This window comes from Sander vitreus, chromosome 20 (genome assembly GCF_031162955.1).
Source record: "Sander vitreus isolate 19-12246 chromosome 20, sanVit1, whole genome shotgun sequence".
Taxonomy (NCBI): Eukaryota; Metazoa; Chordata; class Actinopteri; order Perciformes; family Percidae; genus Sander; species Sander vitreus.
In genome coordinates, this window is record NC_135874.1 from 16,976,371 (window position 1) to 17,000,502 (window position 24,132).

A 24,132-nucleotide genomic window follows, 5' to 3' on the forward strand; every position below is an offset into this window, starting at 1 on the left:
AAAATATGAAAATGAGATTATGATAGATTGCTTGACATACAGCTGTATTAATTTATTCGTGTAGTCAAAGAAGGCGGTTATGCTGTGAACGGCCCCCAAAAAAGGTCCAGTAGATAATGTCTACATGATGTTTTTTTTATACCTCTGGCTTCACCTTGATGCTGCATTGTATACTCTGACGACCAGTGGGCCGCCTGGTGGCCTGTTTGTGACGTACTCCGGTACACGTCGACTCCAAGGACGGCTGCTGTGATTGGCTGTCGTTTATCACGTGTTTATTCTGAAGATGGCGTCTCCAAATGGAGGTAAATTCTAATTCCTTACCCTGCTATGCTGTGTAAAAATTGTAAATTCTACATGTTTAAGGACGTTAACTCGTTAGCGAGTCCTATGCTGTCTTACACGAACATCCCGAGATGACAGAATACACATATTAGTGCTGTATTCTTACTGTTTGAGATGGGTTTTTTTTCGTTGGTTAAAGCCTTCACTGTTGTGTCCAGTGTAGAAGGAAGCACAGTAACCATCAAGCTCGAACCTGTCGTTCAGCCTGACCCACAGCGCTGAAACTGTGGGTGCTGCTAACGTTAGCCCCGGAAGCTTGCTGTTGTATTGTTGTAGGGACAATATAACGTTACAGGCTAGCTACATCACCTCTATTATGGGTAACACTTAACAGTGTTTTGTTTAAAACATCGTGACTAGATATTTGTTTTTACTGACGACTGTCTTTCGATTAACGTTATTGTTATGACCGCAGTCTGTAACGTTAACGTACACTCGTGCGAGATTTTTACAGCATAGTGCTGTATAACGTTATATGCCATCATACCTTGCAGTTGATGACCAATAGTGGTGACCAACCGAATGTCCCCGTCTAATATATTAGACATATTGTTGAATTACTAAGCTAAACTATGTATTATACTGTATATATTTTGTCTTCCATGATGGCCACTTTCATGCATATTTTATATTAAGTTTTGTATATACATGTTTATTTTTGTTTTGTGTAACGTAAGGTTTTATAACAGTGCATGACATAACTTAAAGTAATACAAAATATGTATTGATTGAGTATTGAATCATGTCCAAAATGTTATGTTGTATACAATTTTCATATCAGATCACATTGTATGTCATGATGATATATTGTATAATTTTGTACATTTTACAACAACACGTTTTCTTCATAAAAGGCACTGTAGGGATTAGTATTTAAACATGCAGTTTGGGTCTGAGGTTAAAGGCACTACTGGGCCCTATATTTGCTATATTTAGTAAAAGGTCAGCTAGCTATAGGCCTATTGGTTTAACCCAAGTTGTGACATTTTGATTGAATAGACTTAATTCCTCCACTTTTGTTGTTCAGAGGTATATGTTACATGCAATAAAACATCTACACACAGTACTTGAAGTCACTTTGGATAAAACCACCATACGTTTTCATATTTGGATAAAACCACCATATGTTTTCATATGTGCTTGCACTTTATGCTTTCTGAAACTTTGCCATTCCAATATTTACAAATATGCAATGCATGCATTTTCCATAGAAAATGTAAAAAACAAACAAAAAAAGTACATTTTGTGCCATGACAGGTGACGATTTTGAGAGCTCTTTGCTGAGTTTTGAGAAGTTGGACAGAGCTTCACCTGACCTGTGGCCAGAGCAATGTAAGTTTCCATTCTCCCTGCTCTTGTGTTATTAGTAACTATGGAATTGTGTTTTATGTTGCCATTATCTTGATTATCCTGTAATCTCTCATACAGTGCCTGGAGTTGCAGAATTTGCTGCATCTTGTAAAAATGTGAGTTAGATTCACTGTGGCTCACTTTGCTTTACAAACTAAATAATTAAATAGACTTGACATACTGTGACATATAATAGGCCTGATCTATACATCTTGTTGTGTACTGAGACCTTTGTTGTGTCTTACATCACAGCCAATCACTAATTCGCCCCCCAAATGGATGGCTGAACTAGAGAGTGAGGACATTGAAATGTTGAAAGGTAATGTACAAAATGTTTTTTGTAATGGTTTCAGTTGGTGTTGAACAGGAAGATTGTGGACAGAAATTGTTTTAACATATAATCCTGTCAAATGGGATAACATTTTGCCAAAAGCAGTTACATGTAGAGCTTTCATTATGGGTCCTGTTATCCTTCTGTAGAGCTGGGTAGTCTGACCACAGCCAACCTGATGGAGAAGGTCAAAGGACTTCAGAACCTCGCTTACCAGCTGGGCTTAGAGGAGTGTAAGTACATGAACAACACAAACCTTTAAAAAGTGCCTTTATATTCAAATGTTTTTGTTTGTTACCTTTTCTGATCGAACACTTGTCACTAAATCTAAGTGACAAGTATGCAAATGCACAGATAACAGCTGCAAGTATGTTACCACTAGATGGTGCTCAAGGCCTTTCTGTATCTAGCGAGTGGATTTCACAGCATTCATTGTGTGCTTTTACTTTCAAAACCCAAACAGGTTGACTGCATATAGGCTTATATGTTTTTATCCAAAGACAGAATGGATCATGTAGAAATTAGAACTTTCCATTCATGTCAAATAGCAAATATAAGTTTCAGAGGTCTTCAAATAATGAATTTAGGTTAAAATGGAAAAGGTAAGAAACAAGGGCATGCCCTCAAGAGCTCATAAAAAGAGTGCTAGAGCATTTGATTAATGCAAAATCTAGTTTTTAATCCATTCTCCACTGCCTCCATTGTCATAATCCATGTGGATTAGAGAGATGTAGCTAAGTGCTCTAAGATAAAAATGGGTATTTATTTTTCCAGTGAAAAAGCACACAAGCAATAAAGAATTGTGGTATAGCCCCCCCCCCCCCCTCCCTCCTCCCTCCTTAATGGGATGGAAGATATAAATAAATATGCAGTGATTTTTTTCAGTTACATCCAACCAACATGAGCATACATAGCAGCAAAGTGATGTGATGAAGACAGTTGAAATGTTGCACCGCGGCCTGCTTGTGTGCACTGCTTTGTAAAGCTTCATAAAGATAGCTTGTACTTCTGAATCCAACATGATTAGCAGGATTTGATGGAATCTGAGAGATGCATGAGGTGAAACTTTTTATTTATCTAAGGAGATCATCAAATTTGTAGGCAAGGGAGTTGACTCCAGAGTAATTGAAATGATGTCTGCAATGGTATAATGCACAAATATTCAAATGGTCATACTACCAGAATCATGAAAGTGAGCCTAGATAAGGGTACATATTAACAGGCTATCGATTGTGTAGCGTGTGTTGTATTTGCATTGACCACAAGTCGCAAATTCAATAAGTTGTAAAAGTGTCTAATCTCCCTGACTTTCCTAAACCCACAGAAGCATGTAATCTTGCTGGTATAAAGATGTTAGCTGTCACAGGTGCAGGCCTGCAGGCTTTGCAATCATGTTGTGTACCTCGGTATGACGGGACACAATAATGGTTATTATTGGTGTCAGAGCAGCCCTGTAATGGGCGCCTGTTTAATGCTCTCTGGTTTAATTTTCTCCTTTTCCTGGCTGTCAGGGGAGGCCTTGTAAATCTCAGCTACTTTTTCATCATGTTTGTGCACTCTTCAGTACCCGTAAACGAGACTCCGCAGAGGCACGGCTGAGCGAGGGCAGGGGGACAGGATTTACTGCCCCTCCCCCTTCAACATGTGGACCATTAAAGAGGAAGCTGGTTAATGGGCAGAGCACAATCAAGCAGTGAAAACTCAGCTCCCCTACTGCAGTGAGAAAGGGGACCTGGACCAAACATTATTACAAGAACACCATTCCCTTATGCCTAGAATACACCTAAGCAGGGCTAATGTTGGTTTCAGATTTTTCTTGCAAATCGTGCACTGTGCACATACTACTGTGTACTTATGTTTGTACATATTAACATGGATGTGAAGCGGGGCTGTAACACTCCCTTAATCCCCTCCCACGCCCTCTCCTCCACCAGCACCCCCAATAATGGCTGTGTGACGCTGGCCTGGTCTAGTCCCAGAGGGACTTGACGCGTGCCTCTTCGTCGGGCCACAGCTGTTACTCCACCCCATGATGAATGCCCCTGTCGTGGGCCGCTGAGCGCGGGCATCAAGCCCTGAGTCTCTGGGGAAAGCTGAGGACTCTGATAAGTGCTGTTATTGGAGGTAATTGAAAGCTGAGTGTTCCTTTGGGATGCACTGGAGGACCTGGGCTACAGAGAACCAAACTGCTGGAGTTGGTGATGGTGCTCTATCACACTTGTGGGCTCAAGGCTCCTGAATACCATTTAACCACTTGCTGTTAATTCGGAAGTGTTTTTATTGTAGACTGCTAAACAACTGCTTAAAACCAATCACAGAAAATTAATTAAAATCAATTCAAATTGACTGACAAGTGCATTACCGTGCTTGTTGGGCTGAGTAACATTTTTGAGTGAATACCTTAATTCTGATAATGTGATTATATTCCCCGGGTGGGGCTTTTTTGTAGATATTTACACACAGTCCATGCTCCTAAAATGTCACTTGATGGAAAATGTAGAAAAATGTGAACTGTGTCTTTGACAGACAACAGGGGTCGGATAAAAGCGGAGAATGTACCCTTTAATGAAATCCACCTTATAGTGAAAGACTAATTAAACTTAGAATCAAATTTAGGAAATCTTGTCAAGGCCATGGACCTTAGTTTTTTTCCCATCCAGATATTCAAACGCATTAGAAAGAATTTGTCACTTAACTTTAAAGGCCAGGAAAAGACCACACGCAGGCGATATCACCATATTACAGTGATCGGAAACTTTGATATCTAGGTAAAAACAGCATCACTCAGTGTACTCTGGGTGTAGGACCACCTGTTGTTGTACTAAAGAGCACCTCTCCTCCGCCGCGATGCCACCCGGCGCAGACCCCGGCTGACCCCTGTTGCGTCTGCCTGTGTGAAGGTGAGACTGAAGGTGGCCGTGCTCTGACAGCTCCTAATGGGCCCGCATTCACTGCCACCGCCTCCTCCTCACCCTCAGGATCAATCTCTGGCCTATTAGAAGCATGCCGCTGCTGAATATGATTGCATTCACTGGGCCCCACTGGTGCTAATGTGCCTCCATCAATCCATCAGACGGGCTGACCACAGGGTGGGCGGTTATGAAGTGCCTGAACTGACAACCGCTGAATGAGGAACAGGGGATGCTTCCCCGCCACCACTACCCTTCCTCCTCCTCACCTCTGCTGCACCACTGTGCTCGTCTTGTCACCTCTCTCCTGTGTCTCCCTGGGCTCATAGTTGCGATGAATGGCAGCATTGCGGTGCGTCTCTTTGAAGGTTACACCTTCTGTGTAAGGAAAGTGAAAAAAAAAAAAAGCCTCAAGGATGCTTCAGTTTTTGAAGCTCAGTTTTTATCATCTTAATATTCAGTAACCTTGGGCCTTGTGTGGTTAGTCCTCTCAAATTGGCTCCCATAGAAATATATATTTTTTAATTATTGGGCGTGCTGTTTCCTAATAGGTATAGGGCTGGCCCATTGTTGGAAAATCTTTAGCACTTCCACCCACATTTTACAACAGGATGACATGAGTGTAGCAGGTTGCAGCTGTATCTGATAGAGCCTGTCTATATCTCAAGCAGGATCAGTGTCGGAGCTGTGGGAAAGTAGAGGCAGGCAGAGCTTTACACACACACACACACACACACAGCTCCTCAGTTCTGCCTGCCTGCTGCCTCCCTGAGCAGATCGGAAATGACACCTCATTTCCATAAAGGCATTAGGAATTCATTGGATTTTCTTTCCCAGCTAATCATAGTGTTGGTGTAAAACCTTTTAGGCTTTTTAATGAATGATTTTTGACTGATTGCCTATTAATAAGGACACCTCTTGAACAGGCATAGGCTGGAGCAGGGGTTGGGAGGTGCAGATGTGTTTGTTTTGGTGTGTGGATGTGTGTGTGTGTCAGCCAGGCGAAAATGTATTGGAGGAGGAGGAAAGGAGGGGTGGGCCCTTTCGGCTGGGACATAAAGAGGAACCAGTGGCTCCCCTGGGAAATCACAGCTCGTGTCTGCATCTTAAATATCCCTGTGAAGTATCAATAAGTGGGTAATTGAATTTTGAACACAAACATGAGCGTCAGGTGTATGTGTTGCAAGACGGGGGTGCTGTGGGGGCGTAGGCTGAATGTGTGTGCCTCCAAGTGTTTCTTTGCTTGTGTGTGTGTGTGTGTCATCTCCTCTGTGTCTCCCTTGTCCCCCCGGGGAGAAAGAGGATGTTAAATCCATTAAATAAAGCTTACAGCCCGTAATGGGTGAGCAGCACTCAGAGATGGGCAGTGAGGGTCAGATAAGTCCTCTTAACTCTTAATGAAAGTGAATTGGGGCAGTCAGGGCCGGGGTCCAGGACTCCAGTTAACCCAGGTGGTCATCTGTCTTTGGAACTAACGGGTGCAGCAGCTCATCGGGAGCGTGCCATCGAGAGAGGCAGCCAGGGGTGGGGGTTGCGGGGGGCGAAGTGATGATTACTCTCATTTTATACACAGGGGAGTTGTGCTGGGGGCTGGGAGTGGGCTGTGACAATGACACCCAGATCACTCACCGTAAACGAGGGGAAAGTAAGATGTTACACCACTACATTTCCTCACCCATTTACATTTGAGCCACCTGGGATTCGCCCAATGAAAACAATTTTCCAGTGCAGAACAGAAAATTGCAGAAACATTTGGGTTGCACCACACAATTTACTAATGTGTAGTTTTAGTCCTTGCTGTTTAATTTTGGGAAAAGGGCCATTTTAAATAGCCTCAGGGCATATTTTGATGTTTTCAGATACAGGTTAATCTGCATTGCTGCAATGTGCTTTAGCAGCATTAGGCTCCATGCCGGCCTCTCTGCAAACATGTCCTCAGCCCTCATTCTGATGATAACATGGCTGAGCTCTGTTTGTTTACATAATTTGTCTTATTTATGGATGAAAATTATTTCAAATTGGTTAGATAAAAATGGATTGCAACGTAGAGTCTAATATGGGTCAAATTGTTATATACAGTATGATGTGGCTGTGTTTACTGATCTACCATGGTAGACTGTGATGGAAACTCAGACCAGATAGTGTTGAATGATAATTAGATAGCAACAAATCAACAGGGCAAGGAGATGGCCCACAGAATCCATAAGGTGTCATTTAGTATGGATGGCAGTGGTAACAAGATGCTGATTAACTTAGTGCAAAATTAGTAATTGACCTTTCTAATCAACTAAACAAATCTTTAAGTCCCACTAATCAATATTGATCCCCCCTGTTGTATGACAAAGCCTGTGTGTGTGTATAAGTGTGTGGGCGTGTGTTTTTGAGACTTTCTAACTTCACAATCACGTTTTGGCAAAAATAACTTCTTTATAAATAGTTTGTTCAATAAAATAACTGTGTGATAAAGAAATAACATAGAACTGATACACACTTCTAACATAGAAGATAGTACAGCAAGTTAAATATGTTAATTGAAATCAACCATTTGTCATCCATTTGACATTTTTACTACCTGTTAGCGGAGGACTTTTCCACTGACTGTGTAGATGATTTAAAAAAAAAAAAAAATGATGGCCGAATTCCATTTAGCTGCTTCAGTTTCAGGGTCCTGGTATTGCATGCTGGCTCACTGTCACACTAGCCAAGTTACCATCCAAATGTAGCACAAATTATAAATGAATAATCGGTAACAATAATCCAGATGATCAGCAAAAAAAGGTGGACGAATGCATGGTAACATCCACTACCGTTACGCAAATATTAGAAGTTTGGCACATCAAGATAAACAGCTGATGGCAGTAATCTCAATTCCGGTGTCATTTAACCATTGCAGAAGAAGAGGGTGCAATAAGATGACATAATAAAAAGAGTGCTAGTCAAACTTCCAACAAATGAAAACATGGAATTTATGTTTATTTCACGTAATGATTTGAGAAAGGTTAGCATCTTCTCATCACTCCACAAAGATCAGATGTTTTATTGATGCACAAACTTTCCACCTCAGCCAAACAGAAACTTTTTTGTGATATTTCGAGATATTTAATGCACAAATTGAAAAAGCACATAAAAACAGGTGTATGGAAACACACTGAAGGCTAACTGGGAGACTTGAACACCTGTGCCTTTCTTACTATGAAATTTAGTTAGTCATTCTTCCCCACCTTTCATATTCTGTTATAACTTGTTGAACACTTTTCCCCATATTTACTTTTCATAAAAAAAAGAGAGCCACACATCATAAATTAAGCACTGGTTTATGTTTAATGGGGTCTTTAATGTGATGATATCAATGATATTTCTATCTGAGTAGGGGAAGGCTGAACTGAACCGTAATTAATAAGAAGCTCAGTGGGGCGAGGGGTCTCAGGAGGAGTGGAACAGCCATCCTCATCAAGAGCTGGAGAAAGAGAGAGGGAGAGAGAGACGGGACACCTTAAAAATCAGAAATGCCCTTTACCTTTGCTTGTGTAACTACTCCTAATAAGAAAGCGACATCAGCGAACTTGCGGCTTTAGGGTCATCCTGATGTAATTGCTTTCCCTTGCCTAATTTTGATGGCTTCATTTCAATCTAAAGCACCCTATGCATGTCCAGGGGTCCCGTGATGACTTTGTTTAGGGTGATTTGAAGAGACAGGAAAGTGCAAAATGAATCCATCCCATTCCAATTAGCATCATCTTTAACCTAATGAGTGACACCTCAAGGTGACGTGGCCCCCACGCCCAGATGCACCATTATCATTCTACACTAGGCAACTCATCTAAATTACTAACTGGCCCGGCTTTTTCATTAGCAGCCATTGGCGGGGGAGGCGGGGAGCCTGCACACGAGCAGACAGCAGCCAGCTGAGATCCTGATCATATTCTTCTTGCAGGCGTCACAAATGACTTTCTGCTAAATGCCCATTTGAAATCAGTCCTCTCTTTGCTGCTCTATAGTATTATTTGTTTGATGTATAAGATTAGTTAGAAACTGAACAGAGTCGCTGACGTGATCTTGCAGCTCATAAAAACTAAAGTGGTGCTGCCTGATGCTCTTTTTATCTTTAACAAAGAGTAATTACTGTACCTGGATGGTGCATCTCTAGGGTTTATGATGATGCTGCAGAAAAAGTCCCTAAAGTCTCCATAGTGACACAAGGGGTTTGCCTTTGACAGAAAAGCCTCAGCAATGATTGCTCTCCCAGTGAAGACCAGTTTCACAAAGAGCCTTCAGCAGGGACAATTCTGTCTATAGCACAGAGTTAACACTCGTGTGCGGAATCCTGGTGTGTAGGGCCTTTTAACAATGTGTTCACAGATGTCATTGGGACTCTACAGACTGTGGGGAAATGAGTAGAGCTGGGAAATATTTGCACTTAATACCATAATGGCAATTATGTGACAGGGGTTAGTGATATGGCCTCTGGGATAAAAGATCAATAGCCAGTATTGAAATGATTGCATTTTATTGTACAGCAAAATCAAAAAAGATATTTAGTCCCATCTCATGCAGGTTGTGTCAAAATACTATAAAAAGAAAGTAAGGAAACCGCTCTGAGGGCAGTATTGCCTAAAGTAGTGGTTGCAATCTTTTACATTGTGTCCCTGTTTATTTCTTTTTTAGACCTGTCCTTTCTTTAAACAAAGCTAAAATATCTACTGACAGCTTCATATGTTTTAATACAATACTGTATGTATCCAACATTTCCAAAAAATAGCAATGATTATAGAACCGTTTGAAAAATAAATATAATTTTGTATAGCAGAAGATGTTTTTCATTATTTCCTATCCCAAGTCACATCTCGTGACCCCTCAGATTAATCTCCCAACTCCTTTGGTTTGGAAACCACTGGCCTAAAGGTTTAATTGTAATAACCATATTTATTTAATATATGCTTAGTCTTTGTTACTGCTTAGATGAATGTTGCTCTTTTGCCTTTATTCTTATTTTGCTTATTTTATACATGGCCATATTCCATAAGCACAAGTTGAGGATAGAGACATTTTGCTTCTATTCTCACTCATCTTGCATCCACACGAACACACACTTTCATGCCTGCGTAGGTCTGAGTACTTGTACTTCACTACATTCAGACAGCAATCAAGCAAATCACAAGACTCTTTGGTAGCTACGCTTCCATTTTATGTTGTTTTTGTTTGTATAAATTACCTCCCAGTGTGACACTGTAGATATTAAATACATGCTTTGCATTACTAAACAACCGTTGTGAAGTGGTTAGAGCTGCAGGCAAATGTTGTGGAAGACTGACTGATTTTACCAACTCATGAAGGATTGTTGGAAGGGTGTAAAGCAAGCTAGAGTCTTAGTCGCTTGCAAGCATAATAATGAAATAAAGGTCTCCTAACCTGAACAGTGATTTATCTTAAATATGTGATGTTGTGTCATCTTGTCTTCCAGCCAGGGAAATGACCAGGGGGAAGTTTCTGAACATCTTGGAGAGGCCCAAGAAGTGACATGTTTGTTTTGCAAGCAACAGGAAATTTGGGGACTGCATGGTGAATCTGATCTATGTGTTTACCAATATGCTCTGAACATACAACAACAAAGACTTTGCACTCAAACTGTAAATCGGAGCAGAAATGCTCTCTCAGTGCACCTGTTGGCCTCCTAGATACAGTAGATGCCTTCACATTTACGGAAACTTTAAAAGCGTTATTACTTCTCGCAGCATTTCTCTATCGCTTGTAGACTTGCCATGATAAAATGTTCTCTATTTATTCTTATTTCTATTTTAAACATGATTTTGCAATTTGTGAAGTTGTATAATAAAGTTTTAAAATGAAAAGATGATTGCCTTTTATGTAAAGTCCCCTTTAATCATTACGTTTGTAGCCAAAGCGGCTAACGTTTGTGTTTTTTTTAGAGACTGTTCAACTTTTAATTAGGGCAGTAACTTCATGCCTCTGCCACTTGACAAAGTGCAGCACCTCTCCGGATGTGGACATGTAAGGAGCCCCGACATGAGAGTGCTTTCCCGGCTACCAGGGCATGTTTTCCATTTAATGAGCATTGGAAGCAGGGTCCCTACACAAAACCTTGCGTAAAAATAATATAGCTCATTGTCATCGCCTTTAATGAGAGCTGACATAATTACTAGGACCATTTCTTTTCTAATTAGCACACTTCTGCGTTGTTGGAGCTAGCGGCCGGGCAAAAAGAGAATCAGACAGGCATGCCGAATGGGAAACAAAAAGAAGTCCATCCGCCATAATTAGGTAAGACAATGCCTCGGACTGTTCTCGGCTGGAGATGTCGCTGGGGCTCTGGTCGCCCACTCCCAACAAGTTACACTTCTCCCCGGGCCGCTAATAAGCCCCTAATCGTCTTTCCGATTCACACGGACAAGCCGCCATTGCTTCAGTGGCTTCACCCCCTGCCTCTCACGTGTACTCTGGCTCACCCCTCCTTAAAAAAAGAAAAGATTATTCACAGTTCTTCAGGTTTCAGAGAGAGTGGCTTCTTCCGCGGCTGGAGTGTCATGGGACAGGGAGAGAGGACTTTGTGGAGCCTTGGACGCTTTCTTGTGTGGACCCAAAGAAGCGACCACTTTGTGGAAGCTAATGGGGATCCAAAAAGAGAATAAAGCATGGCCTGGTAGCAGGATGGGGGCCAGAAATCCTGTTTAATTTTAGCTGTGTTCAAATACTCTAATTCAGTTCTACTACAAATCTTTTTTACATCAGCTGTGTAAAAGCACCATAGGTAATCCAAATACAAACGCTAGCCTTTTTATCCCAAATTATATCAATAACATATAACTGCCAAATTGTCCTGTAAAACAATGCTGTGGTTTGTATACCGTTAAACAATGTATGGATACATTTTTATTTTAATGAACATACGCCTACTGAAAGTCTCATACCATGGTAAGTACCATTTACTAGTAAGGCTCCTTTAGAAATTCCTTATCATTTGTAATTAGTTGCTTTATTATTGGTTGAGAAAGCCTTCACTGATACTTTGTTGATCAATAATAAGCCATTAATAGATTGAAATCTTCTTCCACCCACCTACCCTCTAGAAAAGAGTTTAACAACTTCTATAGCCCATACTGTGAGAAAAGAAAAAAAAAGTTATTAATGACGTTTTCGACATTCAGAACTGCAGACTTTATGACTTATTAAAGAGTGAACCGTCCCTCAATATTTATTAATGCATTTATAAATGCATTGCAAACATTTATAACTGCATTATTGCCAAGGGGCAAGGATAAACAACATCAAACCTGGCAAACCAAATGGTGTTTGGGTTATAAAACCATTAAAAATTACCAGGGTTGGAGGAAGTATTCAGATCCTTATGTAAGCAAATCGACACTGTAAAAATACTCCATTCAGCCAACAAGTAAAGGTCCATTGAAAATGTTATTCAAGTGGAATATTAGCTAAATGAACATAAAGTAAACATACTCGTTCTGTAGGAAAATGGCCTATAGTGAATTATATAGCCGATTATAGGCTGGTATTTTACTGTAAGTAGCATTTTACTGTTGTCATTGGTCAAAGTAGAGCTGAGTTTAACAAATTCAAATACTGTTGGGTAGTTAAACCTATAACAATGTATCATATGTTTAGCCATGTGAATTATTAATTTGTAAAGTAACTGTCTAAATATAGTGCAATAAAAAATACAGTTTTTACCTCTGAATTGTAGTATTGAGTATAAAGTATTAAAAAATACTCAAGAACTGAAATAGATGTAGGCCTACCTAGCCTACAATGCTTGGATAAATTAGTTACATTCCATCACTGAAACTTATACAAACCCTTTATAAGAAAGTGATAGTGAAATGTTTCAAGTTTTTGTGACTGTTAAGTAAGCCTGCTGTCATGTGGACACTTGCTGATGCTGACTTGATAAACATTCATTCTGCTGAGCGTTGACGTGGTAAGCGACCTGACATCCTCAATATGGTGCACGCACTGGTGGCTGCCTGTCACCCGCAGCCTCCCTCCAGCCAGACAGCCTTTTCAAGAAACGGGTCAGTCCCTCAGAGCTGGTCATCCATATGGAGAGAGAAAAATCTGAGCTCCATCCATCCATCCTTCCGTTGTGCGTTGCCTTGACCTCACATAGCCTCTGTGCCCCGACAAACGTCAATCCGATGTGCCCCGAGTCCTTAAATTAGCTGTCAATTAGTGCAAATTAATCAACTCCTCGCCTAATTAAGCAATGCCGACGGGCAGCTTCCAAACATGCCATTGTGGTGGAGCCATGAGAAAGCTGCGGGGCTTGCAAACTCTTTCTGAACTGGGAAGAAGGAGGTGGGGGCATCGCATCACATCACGCCCTGCAAGTGCTTTGGGAAAGCAGAGGCTCTGGCTGTGCTTTAGTTTTCCCCTGACTCGGCTCTACATGTGTGCTGTCATCAAGTTGTCCTGCACCCTGCTTCGACACTGGAGATCCGGCTTGATTTAGCACTACAGAGACTGAATCACATCAGCGTCTTGCATAAGAGGTTTCTATCCTTATTTCTGGGGCGAAACATTTGCTTATAATCTGTAAGCATAGAGTTTTCCACCACTTTAATCAACCCAATAAAAAAGGAGACATTGAATGCACCAGTGCTACATAGATAGAAGTTCATATATGGGATATGACTTGTTGAGAAATGATTCTTCATGTGCATATCTGCTGTGGATCAGTTAATGCATTCAGTTGTATTTCCAGTGCTGCTGTGACCTTCCTGCAAAGAAAAGTTGTCTGCTTATTCATTATTACAAATGCATTTCAAGCTTTAGCAGTCACATCAGCAGGATATGATATTCATTATAGTGGGCGTTTTTTGCTTGCTGCTGCTTATCAGTGTTTGACCTGCTGCAGAGATACACCTGTTTGAAGGTTACAGGCTGGATGCTTTTATCCCTGCTTATTCATATCTTGGCTGTTAACATCATTTCTAAAGGGTTGAGAACACTTTGTTCCTAATTCTGCATTATACGCCTAAAAATGCGACATGCAGAAACAGGAGGAATGAAGGCAGCCAGGAAAGGAGGTGGTTGAGGGGGATAAACAAAAAATGTCCAACAGCTGTTTGCTTTTTAATCTGTAGCCGTCAGATCCTGCTGGTCTTTGATGGGCAACCCAATCTACACGAATGACTGAACTAAATCTTCCCCTAATCTAGAGCCTTATTAGGAAGCCTCTCTTCTGCATGTAAATCAGCATCCAGCCTCTTTCATAGGAGATGGATTATGAAAAGCCATACAGAGAGGAGAAGAGTTGCACTATCAACAAACAAACAAAAAGCCTGTATAGAGTGCAGCAGAAGTGATGATGGAGTGAAAGGGGGCAGTAACTTGCCTGTAATTGACGGGTCATCCTGACTCAAACCATTCCATGTTAATAAATGACTTGATCCCAACAGGCTGATGTGTCATTAGCATATCCTAATAACATTGATTTCTTCATTACTAGATTTTCCACTAAATAGGCCCTAATTAGTTTCAACTGACCAGACATTATTTGCAGCAGCAATATGTTTCTCCTTGATCAGCAGATCAGTTCACACTGTTTGATATAAAATATGACTTTGCTGGGCGGATTTGTTGAGACTACCTAAAGTCACAATTCCTGTAGTTTTAGGTTACATTAGTCATGTTGTGCCTTGTGTAGAACAGCCCTGTATGGCCCAGTTTCCCAGCATTTTCATGTTTTGCTCCGTAATTGACATGATAGGCATGTCTTTATTTATTATTTAGCTTGAGATATACCATTATTATTGCATTATTATTTTGATGATGCCCATGCAAGCCATGTGTGCAAAGTAAATCTATTAGAAGCCATAATGTCCTTATTTTCTGTTCTAATTGATTTGCAAAAGAAGTGATGCCAATGTAATGTAACACTTAAATTATACCATAAGCAAATAGGAAACCAACATATATCTATGTCATTCCATGAGTTTTAATTTTGGCACAAATATGTAAAATTAACTTTATAAAGTGAGATCTCTCTTTTAACCCTCAACACTCTCTTTACCTGATTGACACTGAAACACCAAGAATAAAGGATGAGGTTGGTCTGCATCTTTAATATTATTAGAATAAATAGGGTTATTAAATAACCACATGACCGACAATGAGAATATTATTCTCTTTTTTTCTGCAACTAAGTCACAAAACAGGCCTACGTGCAGAGACTGGCATTAACTAAAAATGCAAATACAAAAAGAATCTACTAATTGCCTCAATAATATCAACACACCAGCATGTTTTATCAATTTCCTGACACCAAATTTCTGCCATAATTTCACTAAAGATAATGTTTCAGGCCTATGTGACTGTCCTACCAGCCGTAATAGCCATTATTCAGTGTAATGTTCAGATGAGTTTTAATAACAATAAAAATGATTATGCATAAGATAATAGTGAATAACAGGTCAGGTAATTATTTAATAGCCTTACACTTGTGACCCATATTCTGTATAATTCTCCCTCTCCTCCGGGGAAATGTTCCTGCGATTTAATCTGTTCTGTAGTCTGTGCTGCTGCTGTGGGATTAGCGCAGTGCAAGACCGTGCAGCGCCCACTGGGTCCATATCGTCCAGCTGTCGTTTTTGGGAGGGCCTTTGATTTGCGTGTGATGAGTTTCCCATAGCATCTGGAGATCAATTATCTATTCGTGTGAGCCAGTGGTTGAGAAGAGAGATCATAGCTGGCTCTGTGCGTGTGTTTGTGTGTAAACCATTCAGCGAAAAGCAATACTGATTTATTTTAGAAGATTGAGGTAATTTTGCAGCATTTCAAAGGTTTAGAGGTGCAAATAGAGGATTTAATTAGGCCTGACTTTATAGCGAAAAATGACATAAGCAATGGTAGGCTATATCTGCAGTGAGTCTATAGGCTACTGATGTAGCCCATACATTGTAGTTTTTATGTTATTTTGTCATATCATTGTCTCTGTAGCCTATGATTCTAGGTGTCAATCTTTCTCAGCATTTCGCCCCTCTTCCTGCAGCCTGCAGCCTTGGAGACAATAATCTCGTTTCCTCCTTTCTTTCTGTAGCCTAAATCCCCTCCTCGTTTATCCATATAGTCCTGAGGAAAATGCAGATATGTATTCGAGAGGGCGTATAATGCATCCATGATCCACAGGCATCCTGAATCCTTGCAGCTGATTGGCTGCTGGGTCCTGCCTCTTGTTGGGATGGACCTGTTGGATAAAAGGACCATTTTCTGAAGGACTCTTGTGTGTGATACAGAGGATCATGCACAGGGGACCGTCCGGTAAGACGGTATAATAACTAATAGGCCTTTTCAAGTAGCATCCGAAGACAACATGACGGGGAAACAAGGCGCTGTGCTGACGGAAAGTTTAAATATATCGGAGAAAACCTCTCTGGGTGCAAATGGAGGGAGTAACAGCCACCAGCCGAAGAGCAGCGCGACCCATCCGCCGCCCAGGTGCACCGGTTTTGGCATCCAGGAGATACTAGGGCTGAATAAGGAGCCGTCCGCGGCCCCGAGGAACCCGCTAAGCTCGCTGCCGCCCGGGGCGCACCTGATCACCGCCAGGTCCTTTCTGGGCCCCGCCGGCGTGGGTATGGGTGTCGGGATGGGATTAATCGGCCCTGGTGGAATTCCGTCGTTTTACAGACAACCAGCGTTTTTGGAGACTGTGCTGTCGGACGCACAAGACGTTCACCTGCAGCCCCACAGCAGGTCCGTAGGGCCGCTGGACACCAGCCAGTCTGCCAGCTCAGGTGATCTAAAACCACTTCATAATCAGGCCTATTCATACCAAATACGGATCCCACTGCTACACAATATTTACATAATTCCAACCTGGGCTACTGTGCATGTAGCACTTTTTTTTTACGTTGTATAACTATGATAGGCCTATTATTATTATTAGCATATTAGTATTATTATTATTATTATTATTATTAGCATATACGTAGTATGTCTGTTGTGATTTTAAATGAAATAATTAAATGTAGGCTAATGTCTTAATAAAAAAAATAGCCGTGTTGTGTCAGTGTGAACAGTTTGCATTTATTCCAAAACGCTCTTCATGTTATTAACTTTAATGCTTTCTTCTGTTTTTAAATCCAGACTCGGATGATTTATCTTCAAATGAACGAAAACTCTCAAAGTCATCAGTAAGTCAGAGCAAGAAACGCAAGAAAAGACGCCACCGGTTAGTGTTGATTTCTGGTTAATAATATGGCTAATATTGTTATTGTTGAGAAATTATAAATTCGTAGAAATTCACACGACGACGCCCCCCAGTATAAAATCAATGTGCAATGCTAATTGTTCTTTTTATTATAGCCTTATTTAAATAGATAATGAACTAGTCAAACTGATAAGAATGTAAACAAATTGGCCACAGATTTTACTTTCTGTCATCACTAACATCCACAAATGTTAAGCTTGTCCTGTCTGGTTTGCTTTATTTTATTTTTTATACCCATAATAGACATTTATTAAAATTGGCTGTTATTTATAGAAATGTGTTCAATGTTGTTTTACCTTTTGCGTTTTTATTTCCGTCTTTATTAAAATCAAATTGGTTTACCCTTTAGTTTAATATCTGCAGGACACAATATGTCCAATATGTCCACATATTTAAAATGATCCCCCCGTTTCCACAGAACCATATTCACCTCATATCAGTTGGAGGAGCTGGAAAAGGCCTTTAATGAAGCGCACTACCCGGATGTTTATGCCCGAGAGATGTTGGCCATGAAAACAGAGCTACCTGAAGACAGGATACAGGTAATACTCTAGTTTGCACGCTGTGTTATATGGTAGAATAATAGTGATTCGGCATTATTCAATCGAAGGTTTTTAGGCTATGTGTCGCTGTTTGAACATGGACCATCTTGCTAATTTATTTTCATTTTTCGCATTGACGGTTTGTATGTGTTTCACTTGTTTGAGTCCATTTTCATTAGGCTATATCGATCGTATTAATTAATTAGCCTGGATACAACCTTTAGCCTAGATGGTTCCCTTTAACTTATGAATTAAGCTATAGGCTATTTAAAATGTCTCAATTCGTAGAGCCTACATCAAGGTTTTAACAAAGCACTATTTTAGCTATTTTATTTTAGCTATTAAGTGCTACATTTGAAAGAAAAAAGACATGCTGGCTGTTTTAATTTAATTTTTGGCTAAGTATTAATAGCAAAATACTCTAAATAGGTCCCTAAAATTATTATTTTTAAAGCCATAGAAACATAATTTGATCTATATTCTCTTTGAGATGCTCTTTGAGATGAAAATATAGGCCTGTACAAAGTCTGGCTAATCAAAGCCAAATAAAGGCACTTATGTGATAGTTAAAGCATCTTATATTGCTGATTTCTTCGGCTATTTAAAAGATTCGATATAATTATAGGCTATTTCTTCAGATTGACACTGCACATTGCAAAGCACACATCATAGACCATTCTTATAATAAGCAACAGTGTCTGTAAAACAGAATTCATTATTTTCTAATTGATTTGTGTGGAAATTATAAGGCAAATATTATTGCCTTATGAATGTTCACCTGTGATCGTTCACTTTCCCATCAGTGCTAATAGCCTCCTCCTGTAGGTAATATTGGAGTAGCCTACTACAGGCCGCAGCTGCCTCCCACGCTGCTCTCATGTTTAAGGGGGGAGACGGGCTAAGTGAGCCCCCGAAAATCGATCAGCGATGCCCCATCCTGTCTGAACAAAGATCGCTCTCCTCCAGCATTTCTCGCCAGGACAGATAATCTCTCATCAGGCGCAGTTGGATGTGAAACAATTTGTTCTCGGAGAAGGAGCCACTAACGACCTAATCAAGCTATCAAGGCGGAAGAAGATTGCAGTGTGACCTGGACCATCCATCTGCCGGGGCGCCTTTTAATCTCATTCTCATTACGGGCTGCAACAGTAACAGCGGCGAATAAATAATAAAAAGGGAAATAAATAAATAAATAAGCCCAGCCCCTGCTCCTATCCTAAATAAAATGAACACCCAATTTTCTCATTGAGTGTAATTAGTTAAATCAGACGAGCTCAGGAGGCAGGCTGCTGCTGCTGGAGAGACGCAGGGAGTTCAAATGAAATAACTACATTGAATTTATTAGCACGGGTCAATAGCGCTGCTCCCCCGAGTCCCGGTTGTTTAATTTCCCGTGATATTTGCCCGCCTGCCCGCCATCGATTGGGCCTGAAATTAACTTATTTTTCAATCAGCCTCGGCGTGCCCCTGGGTCACTCCTCCTCGCAGCTTCCACACTAGCTTTTTTTGAGGGGCAGATAAGCAATTTCTCATAAAAAAAAAAAAACTATCTTGTATGAAATAAGGGTTGTCATCAGAATTACCAGGGAAAAAAAGCATGAAAACGGTTTGATCGTTTTCAATTTCATATCTGTCCCCTCGCTTGAATCTCCTCTCCGGCCCCCTCCTCTCCTCTCCTCACAGAGCCATCAGAGGTGCCTAAGCAGAGTGTTTAACAATCCTGTGTTGTGCTATCAATTTGGTCTCTCTGAGCTGACAGATAGCCTGCAGAGCCTTAAGCAGTTGTTGGCTGTGGCCAAGTGAAGTGTCATGATGTGTCAAACCATCTATAATGCGGCAACAGGTAGCTGGAGATCAGCTCTGACAGGAGGCACAGATCCTTCACACCTGTAGCCAGCAGGTTATGGGAAATCAATGGACTCAATCCAAACGGTGCAGTTGTTATCTTAAGTTACTTTGAATCACAAAGGTCATTTTTAAAATAACTGCTCAAATCCTAAAATTGAGTTTTCATACACAAACAATACATTGTTGAGTACCACATTAAAAAATGGCTGTAGTAATGGTTAAATAATTTACTAAAGCTTTACGGGTCATCTAAAAGCCATTTATAACAGTTTTTGGGTTGCCAGGTTGTGAAAAATCCCATTTGATGATCTTTTCTAAGAATGCAGTTATAAATGTTCATAATGCATTAATACATACTGGGGTTTACACTTTCTAATATGCCATCATGTCTGCAGTTATAAAATGTATTAAGTCATCAATAAAGAAAAAGGGCTGTAGAGTAAAATGACCAAATTCCAAATAGAAACAGCAGCCACATGGATTGTTTCACAACCTACAAACCCAAAAAGTAATCGTATTGATAGCTTATAACTGATGTATAGAGCATTAGTAAATTGTTTATTAATCATTAATAAAGACAAAACCTCTTTAGGGTGCTTTAGTAGAAAGTGGTACCAGTTGCATCTTGAACATAATAAAAGATGGATGGATGGTAGATAGATAGATAGATAGATAGATAGATAGATAGATAGATAGATATTGGGAAATTCTTATCAGGAGATGCTAATTGCATGCTGCAGTTGGATTGTTTGCAACCCTTAAAAGAAACCACTAATCTCATGTTGTTCTATCTTAGCCATTTCCAAATTAATATACTATAAATACATATCTTCCTCACTGGCAAAAACTGGACTTATTTGTCTTATTTGAAGGTGAAGCTGCTGGTAGTGACTAATAACTAGGTGTTTTGTCCTCCTGTCACAGGTATGGTTTCAGAACCGCAGAGCCAAGTGGAGAAAGAGGGAGAAATGCTGGGGCCGCAGCACTGTGATGGCTGAGTATGGGCTGTATGGAGCCATGGTGAGGCATTCCATCCCCCTGCCAGAGTCCATCCTCAAGTCTGCCAAGGATGGCATCATGGAGTCCTGCGCCCCCTGGCTGCTCGGTGAGGCTGATGTCTTACTGTTTCCCCCAAAAATTCAGCATCATTGCCTGATTGTGTCAACACTTAATGGTCGTTTAATAGGTGTGGAGAGTATATTTACCACATAATTCAATATTAACAGTACAGTACTTTCTATTTGAAAGTTATTAACGCGTTATCATAACAACATTGGTGTGACGGACTGATACAGTGTGAAGGATCTGATGGTAGAGGCTCTATTTAGCTAAGCCTGACCCTTTAAAGCAAAGAAACGTCCTAAATATAGAGAACATGGCATAGACTTTGCATTACAAAAAAACATTCTCATCCTCTACGCTGGTCACGCATCACCATCGTTTATTCAAACATTATATTCTAAACCGGAACTATTTTTGTTTGCTATTTTCAGTCCAAGATGGCTTACCAATCAACAGACGCTATTCTAAATCTGAATACCCGCAACTCTTTGCAGGGATGCACAAAAAGTCCACGGAGGCAGCGGTCCCCCCGGCAACAGGACAGTGCGATGCGCCCCAGCAGCCGAGCTCTCAGAGGGTGGAAGAAGCTGAAGCAGAGGAGAAGAGGTCAGAGGGCAAGTCCACCATTTCTAAAGAGGAACTGCGAGAGAATAGCATTGCTGCACTCAGGGCCAAGGCACAGGAGCACAGTGCCAAAGTGCTGGGGACGGTTTCTCATGACAGACTGTTGGAGGGCAAACTGGAGAGACAGGTGGCCGAGGAGAAAGCCGGTGATCCCCTGAATCCAGCAGAGGAGGAGAAAAGTCCGTAGAGAGTATTACATTCCTGTGGACTGCTATTCTCATGAGTGAATGCAGTGGGCTGGCTGTACTTACCCAACATAACTCACTGTCCTGCAGGTTTCCATCCCACATTGACTTCTCTTAAACTGGCCTGTATCTGGACTTCTTTAAGAAGAAAACTCATCTGGCCATCACCAGTTCACTGCTGCACAGAAGATGCAAAATGCACTTTTTCTGATTTACTTACAAACCCACAGTTGTTGTTGTGTGTGCATAGTAGGGAAGGTTTGACTGAGAGTAAAGTGTTAATATTGGTATATAGACCCTACAGTTATATATATAGAGCCAGATGATTCAAATTGTATCCAATATAACAGTTAGATCATATTAATTAGGACTACCCAATGACCAATAAACGGTCAGGTACATTTAATTCTTGGCATTCATTTTTATGTTGCTTGTACAGTTACTAAATGGTGACATTTGAAATAAGAACCATCCCACCGACAGAAAGTAATTGTTGTCCTATACCGCGCTGTATATACTTGATATATTAATCTCTCTCACTAAAGGCACACTTTGACATATGTTTTCTTGTTGTCTTAAAAAATGTTTGTTGTCGTTTTCATTTCAAAATATGTATAACTCAAAATACAAAGCATCAAATAGAAATCACCTTTTATTAAATGTGGCTTTTTGGTGTCTATTTATTCTGCTTTCCTTTCAAACAAATGTCAGCTGTGAGGGCATTACTGAAACTCTTAAATGGCACGAAGTGGCCCTCATTGGAGTAGGAGTAGCAGTAGTAGTAGTATTAACTTGTTGTCACTTGATGCTCTGCTGGCTGGGCTCATTGGGACACCGTCGACGGCTGCATGCTCGGGTTACCCCCTATAATCTGTCGCAGTTGAGAGCCTTCAATTTGAGATTAAACTAGGGGACCAGTGCTTTTGGGAGAGGAAAGAGAGTGAAAGCACCCCCTCCCCCCAAGTAGGACCTTAAATCACTTTAATAGATGCTATTATTAGCCGGCTTTCAAGCTGTTTCATCCTCTTATCTAAATACTTAGCCAAAGTCTTACAGCATTATTTGTTGGCAATCTTTATTTCCCCTATAAACCTTTTGAATCTGGTCACTTGAACTCAGCTTTACAACACATCTATGTGTCTGCATTAGCCATAATCCATATCACATTTTACACTTCATCCTCAGTTAGCTAATGGGGCTTCCTAATGAGTTGAACAATTGAGTTCTTCTCCAATTTAGTAATTTTAAAAGGGCAAGGGACGAGTATTATCAGTATGCTGCTGCATGTCTCAGCACTGAATGGCCCTCAGATTGGAACCATAATGTCACCGGATGGGGAAAAGGTTGCTAATTACATTGTTGACAGAGATAAGTATACACACAATAATGAATGATGGCTAGGAAATGGACTGGAGTGTGTCAGAGTAATAAGAACTGTTGATAGAATTAACCTGAATAGTAAGACAGGTGTATTTTCATTTAGGAAAATGCTTGACCACATAAATCAGAAGTGAAGAGATGTATGCTTGAGATTTAAAGGGTGGATTTGTGATGGAGACCCCATGCCATAATATTCAGGAAGTTTTGTTTTACATTAAAAACTGAAAAGATACATGGAAGCACTAGACACCATGCATCCTCATCCATTAAAGAATTATTCACTTTATTTTGAGGTCACACAAAACATAAACTCAGCTACAGAGCAGTCTCCCTGAGCTGACGAAGATTCAGTATTTTCAGCAGAAGTTAACACGCATTGTCTTGAACTTGATATCACTGGTTTATCTCATTGCTTGCTTTCTTTCACTATTTGGCAGCTAAACTAAGACCTGTCATTTCCGTTTTCTAAGTCAGTAGGGCAAATAGGGACGATATTGTTGATTGTCATATTCTTTAGCCGATCAAATTTCGAGTTTGCCCTGTTGGGCGTATTCTTTGACAGACCTTCTTGCTGGCCCAGCCACCTACGTCGGCATTTTTCGGACCAGTTTTTGTAAAATTATTTTACTAGCAATTACTGCTTACTTTAGCTAGCCTAGTTGCTGCTGATGTTAGAGATTTGAGCAGTCAGTGGCCGCTGTGCCCTTGTGTGTTCGTGGTGGCATGTGTGTTGAGCCCCAGCAGCTTGGCTGGAATTTGTGGGGAAGCCTGTTGATCGCAGATTGTGTTATTTATTTATTTATTTTTATTGCTTTGTGGTCGTCCTATGAGTAAATGTGACCGGTTGTTGTGGCTTGTTTTTGTTCCTTTGGTAATTACATTCGTTTTGACTATATGTGATGCAGCATCCGCCATACTGCATAAAAAGTGATGGCTTCAGTCACCGTGTATTTATGTCTCTGCAATGGTGTATTGAAACTGTCTAGGTGTTGAACCTTGTGTTAAATCACTTTATTCCACAAGATAATGCCCTAGTGTCATGGTGAGGTTATTCAAAGGTGGTTTAATTGCTGTAGTCATTTTCCCCTCAGGACTTTGGTGACCCCTAACTTTTCATATGGTGCCATCATCAGGTCAACATTTTCAGTTTTTGACCAAAATCCATGCCAAACTAATGACATTCCCATCAGTCCAGCTGTACTTTGTGTTTAGTGCTATTTAGCCAATGTGAGCATGCTAACAGGCTAAACTAACATTGTCAACATGAGAATTAAGGATTTAACATGATGTTTATAATCATTATAATGATATT

General features: G+C 40.5%; 2 protein-coding genes across 3 annotated transcripts; both read left to right on the forward strand.

The window, feature by feature from the left end:
* The first annotated feature begins 226 nt into the window (after positions 1-226).
* lin52 (lin-52 DREAM MuvB core complex component) lies at positions 227-10,787 on the forward strand. Of its 2 annotated transcripts, none has more exons than XM_078277878.1 (6): positions 227-305; positions 1,603-1,677; positions 1,774-1,811; positions 1,948-2,014; positions 2,176-2,259; positions 10,397-10,787. In XM_078277878.1, the coding sequence occupies exons 1-6, from the start codon at positions 287-289 to the stop codon at positions 10,450-10,452; spliced, it is 339 nt and encodes a 112-aa protein (XP_078134004.1). In that variant the 5' UTR covers positions 227-286; the 3' UTR covers positions 10,453-10,787. The 2 variants fall into 2 exon arrangements, with proteins under 2 accessions (XP_078134004.1, XP_078134005.1); XM_078277879.1 differs by lacking the exon at positions 10,397-10,787 and adding an exon at positions 3,961-6,446.
* A 5,492-nt stretch (positions 10,788-16,279) lies between these two features.
* Positions 16,280-21,442, forward strand: vsx2 (visual system homeobox 2). Its single transcript, XM_078277885.1, has 5 exons — positions 16,280-16,703; positions 17,056-17,140; positions 17,598-17,721; positions 20,494-20,674; positions 21,063-21,442. Exons 1-5 carry the CDS (start codon positions 16,280-16,282, stop codon positions 21,440-21,442), a joined length of 1,194 nt encoding a protein of 397 aa, XP_078134011.1.
* The last annotated feature ends 2,690 nt before the right edge of the window (positions 21,443-24,132 follow it).

Excerpts from the sequence above, each read along its gene's own strand:
- vsx2 (XM_078277885.1), top strand. The coding sequence starts at position 16,280 with ATGACGGGGAAACAAGGCGCTGTGCTGACGGAAAGTTTAAATATATCG. Across the intron at positions 16,704-17,055 it reads CAGCCAGTCTGCCAGCTCAG|ACTCGGATGATTTATCTTCA; the intron begins GTGATCTAAAAC and ends TTTTAAATCCAG. Across the intron at positions 20,675-21,062 it reads CTGCGCCCCCTGGCTGCTCG|TCCAAGATGGCTTACCAATC; the intron begins GTGAGGCTGATG and ends TGCTATTTTCAG.
- lin52 (XM_078277878.1), top strand. Across the intron at positions 1,812-1,947 it reads TTGCTGCATCTTGTAAAAAT|CCAATCACTAATTCGCCCCC; the intron begins GTGAGTTAGATT and ends CTTACATCACAG. Across the intron at positions 2,015-2,175 it reads GGACATTGAAATGTTGAAAG|AGCTGGGTAGTCTGACCACA; the intron begins GTAATGTACAAA and ends ATCCTTCTGTAG.